This window comes from Stegodyphus dumicola, chromosome X1, assembly GCF_044657685.1.
Source record: "Stegodyphus dumicola isolate Sdum_Otavi_A_Nest chromosome X1, ASM4465768v1".
NCBI classification, from domain to species: Eukaryota; Metazoa; Arthropoda; class Arachnida; order Araneae; family Eresidae; genus Stegodyphus; species Stegodyphus dumicola.
The window spans coordinates 137,102,594-137,116,010 of NC_140780.1; the positions used below are offsets into that span (position 1 = coordinate 137,102,594).

The 13,417-nt window shown below is 37.4% G+C and overlaps 1 protein-coding gene across 1 annotated transcript in view; it reads right to left on the reverse strand.

The window, feature by feature from the left end:
• Positions 1-13,417, reverse strand: part of LOC118182523 (ras-related protein Rab-29-like) — a 69,038-nt gene that overhangs the window by 8,215 nt on the left and 47,406 nt on the right. The window contains exon 5 of the mRNA XM_035351876.2: positions 4,296-4,417. Within this exon, the coding sequence (XP_035207767.2) occupies positions 4,296-4,417 (122 nt within the window). The remainder of the gene's footprint in view (positions 1-4,295; positions 4,418-13,417) is intronic.

A 13,417-nucleotide genomic window follows, 5' to 3' on the forward strand; every position in this document is an offset into this window, starting at 1 on the left:
TTAGTAAAATGTCTCGGTTCCATTCGTCGAGAAGCCTTTGTTCTTAAACAGAGGAAGAGAGGAAAGAGTATGTGCTTACGTTTTATGTTATTTTTAAATGTTTACTTTTTTGTTTAAAAGGAATAGATGCTATAAAACTGCAAAAATAGTAGTTTTAAGAATTTTGCAAAAATCGATGTTCTACACTATAGAATTTTTAATTGAATAAATATCATTTTAAAATTTTAGGCCATTATATGGCCATTATATTTTAGGCCTATTATGTGATGTAAATGAATCAGGAAAAAATGAACAATATTTTCTCATTCCCTTTCGAGGACAACGGTGATACCCTTTAATATTAATATTGAATTTTTTCTGTTATTTTTCTGTTTTGCAGTATTTTACTTTTTGTAAAATGCATTTGTTTTTGATAACCGTATTAGAACTATAGTGTAGAACATCGATTTTTGCAAACTAAAGCGCATGCCAATAAAATTATTTCCCTCGGAAAGGTATGTTGTTGATTAGTGGTTTCGGCTTGATGTCAGCGATATATATGATCTTACAATTACATCAAATTTTTATCATTAAAATTAGTATTTCATATATGCTTGCTACTGTTTGTTTAAATCAGTACAAAAAAAGCACACAAAGGTTATCTGTCCCCATAGACATTCTAGTGAAGGGATGCCATCCCATCTATGGAAGGCTTTCTCAGGGAAACTGGTTTGTAGTTTTCCAAACCATAAAAGGAAACCTAAGAAAAACCATAAAAGCTCGTTCTCTAATATTCTAACCTTTGCCAAACTAGAAATGTTCAGCAATATTATACATTTTGCCCGCTAATCGGCTATGTACGTTTTTCATTCTATTAAATTCTCTTGCTTTATGCTTCCTTTTAATCAGTAATTACCTGATTATTTTTCCAAACATAGACGCTCACAAAAAATCTGAAAGCTTTCAGATTTTATATTACGCCCAAAGAGGCGTTTTTTTTTTTAACGTTTTGTGTGTTACCTTTATTTATTAAATAACATGTTCTCCGCACTTAAACCATAAAATTCAATTCAACAGCAAAATCACAAGATAAATTAAAAAGGGCATATCTTTAGAATTTCCGATTCACAATCTTGCGTACTGGAGATAAAAACGCTTTTTTTTTTTTTTTTTTTTCGTACAGTGTTGCTGTTGCTCGCTTTGAAATTGCTAAGTTTGTTAATTAAAAATTAAGTTTTACAAAATTCGAAGTAGATAATAAAACAAATTGAACATTGAAAATGAGTTTCCAGATGTCCATATTCGAGTGGAGGACTACGTTGCTCAAAATTTGATGTCTATAGGTCCCGTTGTTTTTCACAGTTCGAGAAACATACATACATTCATGCAGATTTTTCATTATTTAATTTAAATATAATGCTGGGCTCTAATATTTGGTCGAAATGCCAATGCAAAATGCCAATGCCAAAGCAAAATGCCAGCCAACGCAAAATGCCAATACAAAATTAATAGCCCTTCTAGGCGATTTGCCCCTTTGGCTAATAATAAAATAAAATAAATTTGAATGAATTATCTGCGTATTTATTAACTACCCTATTAAATCATTCTAAGTAACAAGAATTTAATTTGCTAGATGATTAAGAAAATAAAACTCAAGGCTATGAAGTTGACATACTCTCTATATTATTTAAAAAAAAAGTTTAATATTTTTGCTATATTTATTGACTTAACTGAAATCCAAAATTAACGCAAAAAACAATCTCTCAAAATTATATTACCGTATTTCTCTTTTGTGCAATATTTAGATAATAAGTAGTAAATCTTAAAATTAAATGTCCCAAATTAACTTTTTTTCTTCTCTTTTCTTTTTTTCTTCTTTTTTTAACACTTGTTTTCTTTTAAGCATTATGCTTTTAGATTGCTTGGTCCGAAATGAAAGGGCTTTTTCTCCTTTAGTGAAATTAAGCTTGAAAGCTAGAGGAAAAATGGGACTGAACACTGAAGACTATTATTCAAAGCTGTAAGAGAACAAAGGCTTTATAACTTGAAAGTGTCGCATAACCTTCGAAGTATTTGTTGTAAAACTTTCATTCTACATTACCAATGAACTTATATTGAACATTTGGTTTCTTTGAATAAACTGAGGGACTTCTTTGAAACAAAAGGCACAGAAATGACCAGGCCTCATAGCAACAGATAGCAATAATGTATACTGTACAAGGCGCAACGAATAGCAAACGTTTTTTAAGTGGTTCTGCTTTCCGATACATAGGAAAGAATAGGATAACAGTATGCAATAGGTAACAGTGCGTAGTATAATTTTTCATACAAGACAGGCTGTGAGGTCGTCAAAGTTTACGCTGCATGTTAAAGAATGATGAGAACTCAAGACTTCAATACAGTTCCTTACGCTGTTGTGTTTGAATTCTTCCCTTATTTTTTCATGATTTCTTGTGTTTGTTTTAACAATTGCCATTTCAATGACAAAAAGGATTGTTTTTTTAATCTTTGTATACCAATATAACTGAACTTAGTTTTTATGATGTTTACATATATTGTAAGGATTATGTTAATTTTATTAACAGTTAAATTTTAAGTTAAAGTTCCTTTCCTGTCAAATTCTTAACTTCAACTTACTACTTCCGGCCAGAACGTACTTTTGGAATCTTGCTGAATATTTAATGAGGAGGAGCGGTATTTAAACCACGAAGTTACTTACGGAGGCAGAGAGAATCAGAGTTTCTGATTTACGCGCGTCTGCCTTTTTGGCCACTCTCTTTCTCAAAGCTGTTATTACGCACGGCCGTACTCAGGCCCTTAAGCTTCGTAGTCAATTAAGGGGTCAGCTCAATCTGAACCTTGATAGCTTCGGCTATACTTCTTTAGTTAATCTTAGTTTTAGTTTAATTCTTAGTCTTTTAAGTTCAAGCCCAAGTGCGGGCTTTGCTTGTACACTTCCAGGCGGAGTTTTGTTAAATCTTATTGGAATAATAAAGGGGTAGTTACCCTTCTATGTTGTTGTTTCTTGTCACCGAACTTTAGCGATTATTCGCTCATCAGTTCTTAGATTCCTCATTTCCAACATTAACTTAGAATTCCAAAGTGAGGAACTCTACAATGTGAATTCAGAATCAGGGAATAATAGTCATTTTTGAAGGCATTGTGCACGAGTTCTCCTATTCTCTTGAACTGAGACGCATTGTTATATAAGTAAATTTAAGATTTATGAGTTATGTATTTATTTTAGTGATAGATGTATTTTGTTCTCAGATTCCAGGAAATTGCGGAAGAGAACAGGAGATAATTTTCACACTGATAAAACCCAGGCTGATACACTAGAAGAGGTGGAAATAGGGAAGAGAAGAAAAACAAAAAAAAAAAAAAAAAAAAAAAAAAAAAAACAAATAAAAAACAAAAAGAGCTTTTTAAATATCAGAATCGAATATGAAAGATAATTATTAGATTTCCATTCATTATGCAATTTGCCCATCAGCGATGAAGCGAATAAGGCCGCTAAAGACTTGTTGTCTTGTCCATATTACATGGAACAATGGTTGCCAGAGCCTACCCCGAAGAGAGGTTGGACTTCTATTTTCCACCCCCAATTTTGAGGGAGAGCATCCCGGGGGCTCCTTCAAAATTGGGGTAAAAAGTGCATAAGGATTTTCCATCCTTGTGCACTTTTTTACTCATACAGAAAAGAATTGTGCGAAAATGATTATTTTCTATTTCTTCTGATTTTTGATCTTAGGTAGCAATGCTAAAACCATTTTGATATTGTAAGTCTTAATATTAATTGCATTCATAACAAAATTAGATTAAGAGTATTGTTTATTTCTTGACAAAAGGAAAATACCGTAATTACTTCCATTTTCCCCTTACTCTGCCCAGCATGTCTAGGGCTTTAGTTTGATCATAATCGTGCTCTGTCAAATCCAACTCAGTCACCAACTAATACGGTAGAACTGCATTGATAAATTAATCTTGAATTCGCATGAGACAAGCTCGACTAAAACGCAAAGCGCTAAAAACATCAGACATCAGTCTCGCATTTCTATGTCTCTCTTGTTTTTACAAATGAATAGTTTAAAAAATATATATTTTCTTTTCATAGATGACCAGATACAAGCTGAATGTAGGTGTGGCCAAATGATTCATTATTAAATTTCAGTGTGATGCAAATGTTTTTCAAAGTCGTTTAATTTCTCAACCCTGCATTAAGCTTAAAAAATCACAATTAATAAACTTTTTAAAATTAAAATAATAGTACTAAAACCCTTAAAAATAGTTTAAAATTTTATATTTCTAAATCTTACTTCATGCAGTCATCCACCATCAGACCTTCTTTAGCCGATACTTCAGTCCATCCAATGTAGTTACCGTGCTTATAAGCATATTCAATTTCATCCTGGTTAACATCTCGTACGGGCAGATCACACTAAATTGGAAGGGGAAAAATTGGAAATTATTGAATTAATTCTAATGAAATATTATTAAACATGTTTATGATATTCTGTCAATAGCTGTCGTTATCAGATTTTAATTTCAGAAACTGGAAGTGTCGGAGTCTTATTAAAGGTGATCAGTAATAGACTAGAAGAGAAATCAGAGAGAATAGACTAGAAGAGAAAGAGTGATCAGTAATGTCAAAGAGAAACATATAAAATAATAACGAATAAAATTTTAAAATATGTGTAATTAAAATTAAGTGAAATCCAAAAAAAGTAAATTAAAATATTTATAAATTAGTTATAATTAGAGGAATTATGCATTAAATTGAATTAATGCATTCTGAAAATAAAATGAAATAAAAAACAAATGAAAGGCGACTGAATTAATGATAAGGCATGGTACATCAACGATAAAATAAAGGTTTAAGAAAGAAAAGGCTATTTCTACGAAATTGTTTCCATAGTTTCCCTTCCAACCAGTTTAACGCCTTCATAACCGAATGATTTGAATTTATAAATACTTAACTTCCTGAGGAGATAACATTTCAAAATGGATTTGTTCCTCTAGTACTCAAGCTTTTCCGTAGGTTAATTATGGACACCAACGTACTATATATAAGGTAAGTGATTGGAAAAGTACCTAAATAAAATATGCATGTAAAAGAAAAAAAATCATGTACGTGAAGTAATGCATTAAAAAAAAAAAAACTTTCTGAATCTCTATTTTAGAAACTCATATTTTACTTTATGGATAAAAAGCAGAAAATACAAATAAAATTGCCAAATGAAGGAGAAGCTGATGTTATTTAAAGTAGCGTCTCCATCATTGAGAGCAAACAGATGCTTTCAAATGAGATCGAAATGATCAGATAGACAACAGATGAGGGGAGAGTAAACAAATCTGGGCAGGCAATTATCAGAAACTTAGCTACTGTTCGGGGTATATGCTATGTGATTTCCCCTGAAATAATCCCGATCAGTTTTGTTGTATCACTTTCCTTTTTATTCTGGTGGTTTCGCTGGTGTTTTTATTTTGACTCATTTGTTGTGCTCGCCACTAATTTTAAGAGTGCTAATTTTTATTATTTGGTTAGCTTCTTTACATGTTCCCGCTCACTTGGAAGGTCCTGAAAATTAGGTAAATATCTAAACTATTTAAAAAAAATTACAACTTTTCCTCGAAAAGATCAGGGAAACAAAAATTGTTCTCCATAAAAAAGAAATCAAAGAAGAGACATTTAATATCTTTTCTTTCTTTCGATAAGTATTTCTCCTTCTCATATTACGTACGTAACAGTCTTCTCAAATCATAGGTCTGTAGTCCACATATTGGTGAGGTATTATTCAACCTTCTCTATCGAAGGCGATTAAAATTGTAACAGCTGGGCGATTAAAATTGTAACAGCTGGGCGATTAAAATTGTAACAGCTGGGCGATTAAAATTGTAACAGCATGAAGGAAAGCAAATTTAAAAAAGATATTTATTGCACGTTAATAGTACGGCATTAAGACAAAATTATTAAATTTGTAAACTTTCTGGAGATTTACAAGGATGGTGGCAGCTGTTTCTACTAATTTCGCATCGCAGCTGAAACGGCCCTTATCCCATGGCATGGAGTCAAACTTGACTTGGATGACAGACATGGGCAACTCATTCGATGCTGCTTCAAGTCTATACCACACTTCATCAACCGTATTAGCTGGAGAGGGTTGGCGGGCCAATCGCTCAGCAACCCATGACTAGATGTTTTCAGTAGGTGACAAATCTTGAGATCGTGCAAGCCAAGGCAGCAATCGAATACCAGCAACACTCTCCCCTCTCCTAATGAAAATCACAGAGCATACAGTCTCCATCAGACTAGATACTAGTAATTGCAGCATTGATATTATTGCTGTGTATCTACCCCCGAGCGAAGATATTACCTCTCTATTAGAAGAACTTAATTCTAACCTTCTAACTGGGGCATCACACTGTATCATAGCAGGAGACCTTAACGCCACCAGTCAACTATGGGGTGCTGACTCGGAGAACCGAAGAAGTGCGATACTAGAATTCTTGGACAGTAAGCATTTCATTGTCATCAACGCTCAGGACTCACCGCCTACCTTTGAAACATCTAGAGCTCGAGGGTGGCCAGATCTGACAATATCAACTCCCAATACAACACCGTACATACAAGATTGGACAGTGAGTGACCAGCCATCACTCAGTGATCACAAAATTATTACTTACAGGCTGGATACTCCTATAGACTGCATAATAAAGAAAAGATTCAAAACGGCATTTGGAGGACATTCCGTTTTACGGGAACACATTCGAGCGCATGTAGAGAAATTTATCAAAGATTTCAACAACTGCCAGGACAGAAACTCCTTAGATAATCTCTACGACTTACTAGTTACAAAAATAGTGCAAGCCGCCCACAAAGCATATCGTTTGAAATCTGTAAAGGCAAAACACTCGATATCCTGGTGGTCACCAGAGCTTAACACAGAGAGGAGCACAGTTCGGGCACTTCGCAGAAAAGCACAATCCACGATAGATCCATATCTACGGCAACTCAAAATAATAACATACAATAAAGCCAGAGCTTTATATAAAAGAAAAATTAAAGAGGCCAAGTTAATCTCATGGAGAACGTACTGTAGTAATGTCAGTAAAGCCTTTGGACCTACTCAAAAGATAACATATAACAAGGTGTTTCGTCCTACGACCCTTTCGCCTATGGTGAATACCACTGCCTCATCCAACATCGAAGTAATCAGTGAGATCATAAATGCAGTTTTTCCTGATGATGATGAAGAGGATTTCTTAGAGGAGCAAGAGGAAGCGAGAAAAACCTACAGCATGAAATTTCGCCAAGTTACCAGAAGAGACAAAATCCCTCCTACGCAAATGGAAGTGGACAACATCATACGTACTCTGGCACCCAAAAAAGCTCCAGGTCCGGATGGAATTGATAATATCATCATTAGAGAGATACACCGGGAATTCCCAAAACTATTCCTTGCGGTCATTTCAGCTTGCTGGAAACATCAGTACTTTCCTAAAAATATGAAGTTAGCAGAAGTGGCGTTATTCCTAAAATCAGGCAAAACTCCGGCAGAACCTTCATCTTACAGGCCAGTCTGTCTACTGCCAGCGCTCGGTAAGGTATTGGAAAGAGTAATTCTTTACAGACTGGACTTCTTCCTGCAAAGGAACAACGCCCTGCATCCCAACCAATATGGATTCCGAATGGGCAGCTCAACTGAACATGCCATAAAAGACTTAATGGCCACTATCAAACAGAACAAGGATAACAATTTGCACTCACTGGTAATAGCCATTGACATCAAGGGAGCCTTTGACTCCCTTTGGTGGCCAGACGTAATAAATTTGCTGCACAACATGGCCTGCCCAACAGCCATTATTACCTTGCTTCGCTCGTACCTTCAAGATCGAAGTGTACAAGTAACATCAGACAGCGGCATTTATGTCAAGAATGTCTTTAGAGGGTGCCCACAGGGGTCATGCCTTGGACCAACACTGTGGAATATAGTGGCAAACTCGGCATTTCGTCAGTTTGAGAGCGTAGAATACGCTCGAATCATAGCCTATGCGGACGATTTTATGCTATTTGTGTCAGGAAGGAGTAACCTCGAAATGAGATCTCAATACTGTCTTGATCTGTTCTCCCAATGGGCCAGAGCACATAAGCTTCAGATTTCGGCAGAGAAAACTAAAGCTTTACTCATAGGACGCAGCAGGCAGCTAAGACGCAACCCAAGCATTAAACTCCACGGGGTAAAATGTTTCCCCCAATTGAAATATCTTGGGCTATTACTCGACAACAGACTTTCTTGGATGCCACATGTCAGGAATTTTAAGACTCGAATTAGCATCCTAAGCAACAACATGAGACGCATGACTTCACATAAATGGGGTATCTCATCTAAGCTACTAAAAATTTGACATAGAACCATTACAGAAAGAGTAATAACTTACGGAGCAGCAATCTGGGGTGGCGAACTTACCTCTCATATGAAAAGATCGCTGCTCTCTATTCAGAGACAGCAGCTACTTCAAGTATGCAGCGCATACAGTACCACGTCAACACTAGCCCTACAACAACTAGCAGGAATTCCTCCCCTAGATTTGATAGTAGAAAGGGAGGCAGCTATCGTAAGGGTTACCAGGCTGGGTGAAACTTCAACACTCTGGGGTCATAGTTATCACCACTTGGACTACGAAGATCAAAACAACTGAAAAAACTTTCATCCAGCAGCTTTTAATCTCTCCGACAGTATCAGTATAAACGACCAACCAATTCAGAGGTACAGTAATAACCTTTTCACAGATGGCTACAAAACTGAGAACGGCACAGGCAGCGCCTTCTGTAGACTAGAAAATGGAGTTGTAACATTCGAGTGGAAAAGGAAATTAGGCTTGAACAACTCTGTATACCAAGCAGAGCTTCTAGCTATCAGTGCTGCAATTAGATATGCGAACACATGTCAACAGGAGAAATTCTCCATACTCAGTGATTCGGCATCAAGTCTGGCGGCTATCGCAAGTCAAAACAGCCGGAGTCCTTTGGTATACAGAATTCAGAAACGGCTTCTGACAATGCCTATTTCGCAAAGACCCACTTTAAAACGAGTTCTCGCTCACACAGGGATTCAAGGCAATGAAGCCGCTGACCTACTGGCCAAGCAGGCAGCCAACTGCACGGATATATTAGAAAGACCAACTAAACTTCCTTGGTCTCATATTAAGAGAACAACTTTGACAAGTCTGCTACAAAATTGGCAAAGTAGATGGACAGAGGCAGAGGCAGGACGAAGGACATTTCGCTTACTGCCAAAAGTTAACATGGAAATAAAGACCCACTGTGCTAGCCTAACACAGTTCTTGACAGGTCATGGACCATTCCCAGTATACCTGAACAGATTCAGACTTAGGGATACTCCTTTCTGCGAATGCGGAGAGGAAGGCGATACGGACCATTATTACTTTCATTGTGTACATACAAGAAACTGGCACTTGAAGAAACCAGCGGGCTGTGCCTGGACAATGTGGACGAATAACACACTCAAAAACAGAATAGCCCTTGATAAAATAGAGAAAATCTCAAGGCACTGCCTAAGCAGAAACAACCGTGGATAATATTATAATGTTCAGAACTTAAAGCAGATAACCAGAATAACGCTTAGTGCCTTGCAGTTATCAATATGTAAAAACTGTTAATAGTATATAATATTCAACCTTGTTACTCTTGAGTCTTCCCCACCGTGATGGTATATAATTCCGTTTGGTTCATGTCCGTGGTCGGAAGCCATCATAGCGGTGCACTCACTCACTCACTCACCAGCAACAGTCCTTGCAGGGCTCATTCCACTCCACATACGGGCAGAACAAGAGGCAGTCTACACCACCCTCATATACCTCCGCAAAGATGCAACATTTGGCAACCTCTGCAATTTCAAAGCCCAGGTAACACTCTTCACACTTAGCACAGGAATAAGAATTAACATCTCACGGATACAGCCACTGTCAATGACGCGAGTTTCAAGGGATATGCAAGTATACACCGACGGCTCTAATCAGGAAGACGGAGTAGGCAGCGCCTTTGCACACTATGACAAAGGAAAAATCATCCATGTATGGAAAGGACGCCTTGACTTAAACAACAGTGTGTTCCAGGCGGAGGTGCAAGCAATTATAACCGCGGTAGATTACATTTTCAATAATAATGTAGAACGGGCGAAAATTTTCACTGACAGTATGTTAACACTACTAGCACTAGATAATCACAACCACACCTCGCCCTTGATCATCAAATTACAACAACTTTTACAGCGCAACCTGCAGAAACATCTCTCCTTAACATGGATCAAGGCACATGCAGAAAATGAGGGGAATGAAGCAGCTGATCGCCTGGCCAAGCAAGCAGCCACTGATCCAGAAGCTGAAAAAATCACAATACCAGCCCCTCCTTCCTACCTCAAAGGGCTATTACGGGGTCAAGGCCTAAATCTTTGGCAGGAAGACTGGACGCACTGCACAACTGGAAGACGTACATACAGCTACCTCCCGAAAGTCAGCACTGAACGCAACATTGCAATAGCTCCTCTTACGGCTTATATTACGGGACACGGCCAGTTCCCGACCTACTTCAATAGACATGGCATAACAACCACGGACATATGCGCCTGCGGAGCGGAAGGCTCCCCAGACCACTATGTTTTTGAATGCCATCTGACAGCAGGAAATCACCTCCCTCTTCCCATCAACAATAGTGAAGCTTATCACCGCTTCCTTATAAAGCACAAACCGGCAGTAAATACAATTTGCAAAGTTGTTAACAAGCTCAAGAGAATGGGCCAAGATTTGTGCTCTCCTCATTAACCAAAACTCTCAAGGCATGATACACTAACTAAGTCAGCATGCAGTTCCACATTCTCAGACACATAAGTCTACTCCTAAAACTTACATAAGTCCCTATTACAGACACTTATCAAATAATGTACAATCAAATGTATTTAACATTTCCTCTTCTGTATATGCATAATATTTAATTTTTATTTTTATTTATTTATTTATTTATTTTTTAACCTATGAGCCTGTATTTTAATCCTATTATTTTGTAACTGTATTTTTGTATCTGTATATTTAATTTGTATTTTTATTTGAATTTTATTGTGAATATGCAAAATTACCATAGCAAATTACAACAACAAATGTCAAAACGGTAAAACGAATGCAATCTGCCCTTGTATGGCCATGTAAATGCTCTTGTTAACATCCTAAATAGCTCCCGAGGCGGCCTCTTGAGGCCTCAGGGAGTTGTTCCTGGTTAGTGGAGGGCGCGGGACACATGCCTGTTTACCTCTGTGAGACATCAGGCGTCCCCGTCCTCCGTTACCAACCAACCAACCCTGTGTATCGAGGAAGGTCAGAAGACGACCTGCAACATGTGGTTTTGCATTATATTGTTGGAAAATGGCATTTGGGGGCCTCGAATATAGAGCACAACCATTGGACTTTAAGATGTCAGAAATGTATCCATCTGCGTTCAAATTATCATCGGTCCGAATTAGAGATGTGCGTGTCGTGTACCCAATGGCTGCCCAAACAATCACACCAGGTGCAGGGCTCTTATGCCGATATCGAAGCAGGCAACGAGCGGTCTCCCCGGACGCTTCAGACACGTATATGGCCATCAGGATACTGCACGTAGAACCGGGACTCGTTTAAAAAGGCGACATTGTGCCACTCCTGAGCCCAGCTTTATCCTTTGGCGCACCAGAGTCTCTCTATCTCTATGCTGCATTGTCAAGGGAAGCCTAAGGAATGGCCACCCTGCTGACAGTCCACGCTGCTGCAAACGTAGACGCACCTTACGAGCTGATACTGGGCGTGCTGCAAACACGCCCATTTCCTGACTAATGATCCGTGATGTGGTCGTACGGTTTTGCAAGACTGACCTCACATTATGTCTCTCATCTATGGCGGGGAGGGCTTTGAGATACTGCATGCCGTTCAGTATGACCATCTGCAATCCAGTAATTCCCTATTCTCATCACAGTGGTTGGATGCCAACCAGTGCAACTGGCGATATCACGGAACGATAATCTACACTTTCGACAGGCAAGGATCCTGGCTCTATCGAATTTCGAATCTTGCTGATAAACATTTCCTCTTTTTATTCGAGTCATAACACGATATTCTGAGCAAACTCCAACCTTACAAAGCGCTTACCGAATGATCCACTACAGAACATTTCTTTTATACAGTGCTTCAGATGTCGTTTCTTCTTCCTGCATCGTCTAAATGCGTTGAAATACTAATCATTTGTATATGCCAACTTCTTCTTCTTTTCATGTGATTTTGGCGTTCATTTGATCTTTCTGGTGTTGCAATTCCAATAGTGTATAATTGTGCTACCTTCTTGTTCTTTAGAAGTCATGACATTTGTGAGAATGTTATGTTATAAGGTATTTTCTGCCTCCTTCCAGCATTCTTTCCTGGTGAAACAGTAACACACTCGGCGCGTATTCGAGAGGTGCAGGTTCTTGTTCAGGCGAGGATATTGCTCATTTTTCATGTCTCCTGCTTCAAAATAACCTAATGACTGTACAACGTTGTAATAAATAGCTACATTAAATATACAGTATCATAGAGATTATTTGTTATGACTGCCTAGTGTTACATATATCTTTTGCAGAACGACCAGTGTTTGCTAGATGTGATATTTCTTTTTAAACTCTAATTTTTTGAATGGTTTAGATGTTTATTTCCTTCATTTATGTCGCAACAATAAGGAAAGTAAGCTAGAATTTTGTAATATTTTCTCCATTTTTCATTACATATTTTAAAAAAATGCATAAAATATTTAATTTTATCATATTTTATTTACCACCATATTTGGTTAGAGAAATTGTTCAGGGCGTGTATGGAAATTACGGGAAAGTCAGGGAAATTAGAAGTTGAATTTCAGAAGGAATCCTGCTATAAATTTCTTTAGGGGTTTAAAGTAAACAGAAAAAATGAGATAATTTCCTTATGTTAGGTCTGTTTGCGTTTTATTTTAATTATTATTATTATTTATTTATTTATTTTTTTTTTACTTTTGTGTTTGCCATCCATCTCATTATTTCGATCTCATCTGACAACTTTTGTTTACTCTGAATGAGGGATTCATCACGTTAAATATTATCAATTTCTTCATTTTCAGCAATTTGCGTATGCGTGTATATACACTATTTACCAATAAGTATTTGGACACCCATGCCAATGCCGATATCTGCGGTCCTGATATACGTCACGCCCTCCACCAATATATATCGTGTAGGAAACAACATTGGCATCAGTAGCATGCAAGATGCCATGAAGTGCAGAGTTATCTGCCTTCCAGAAAGGTGTAATCGTAGGGTATCACAAAAACGACCGATCCTTAAGGGTTATATCTAGTGAGCTGAATTACCTAAATTCGACAGCGGCC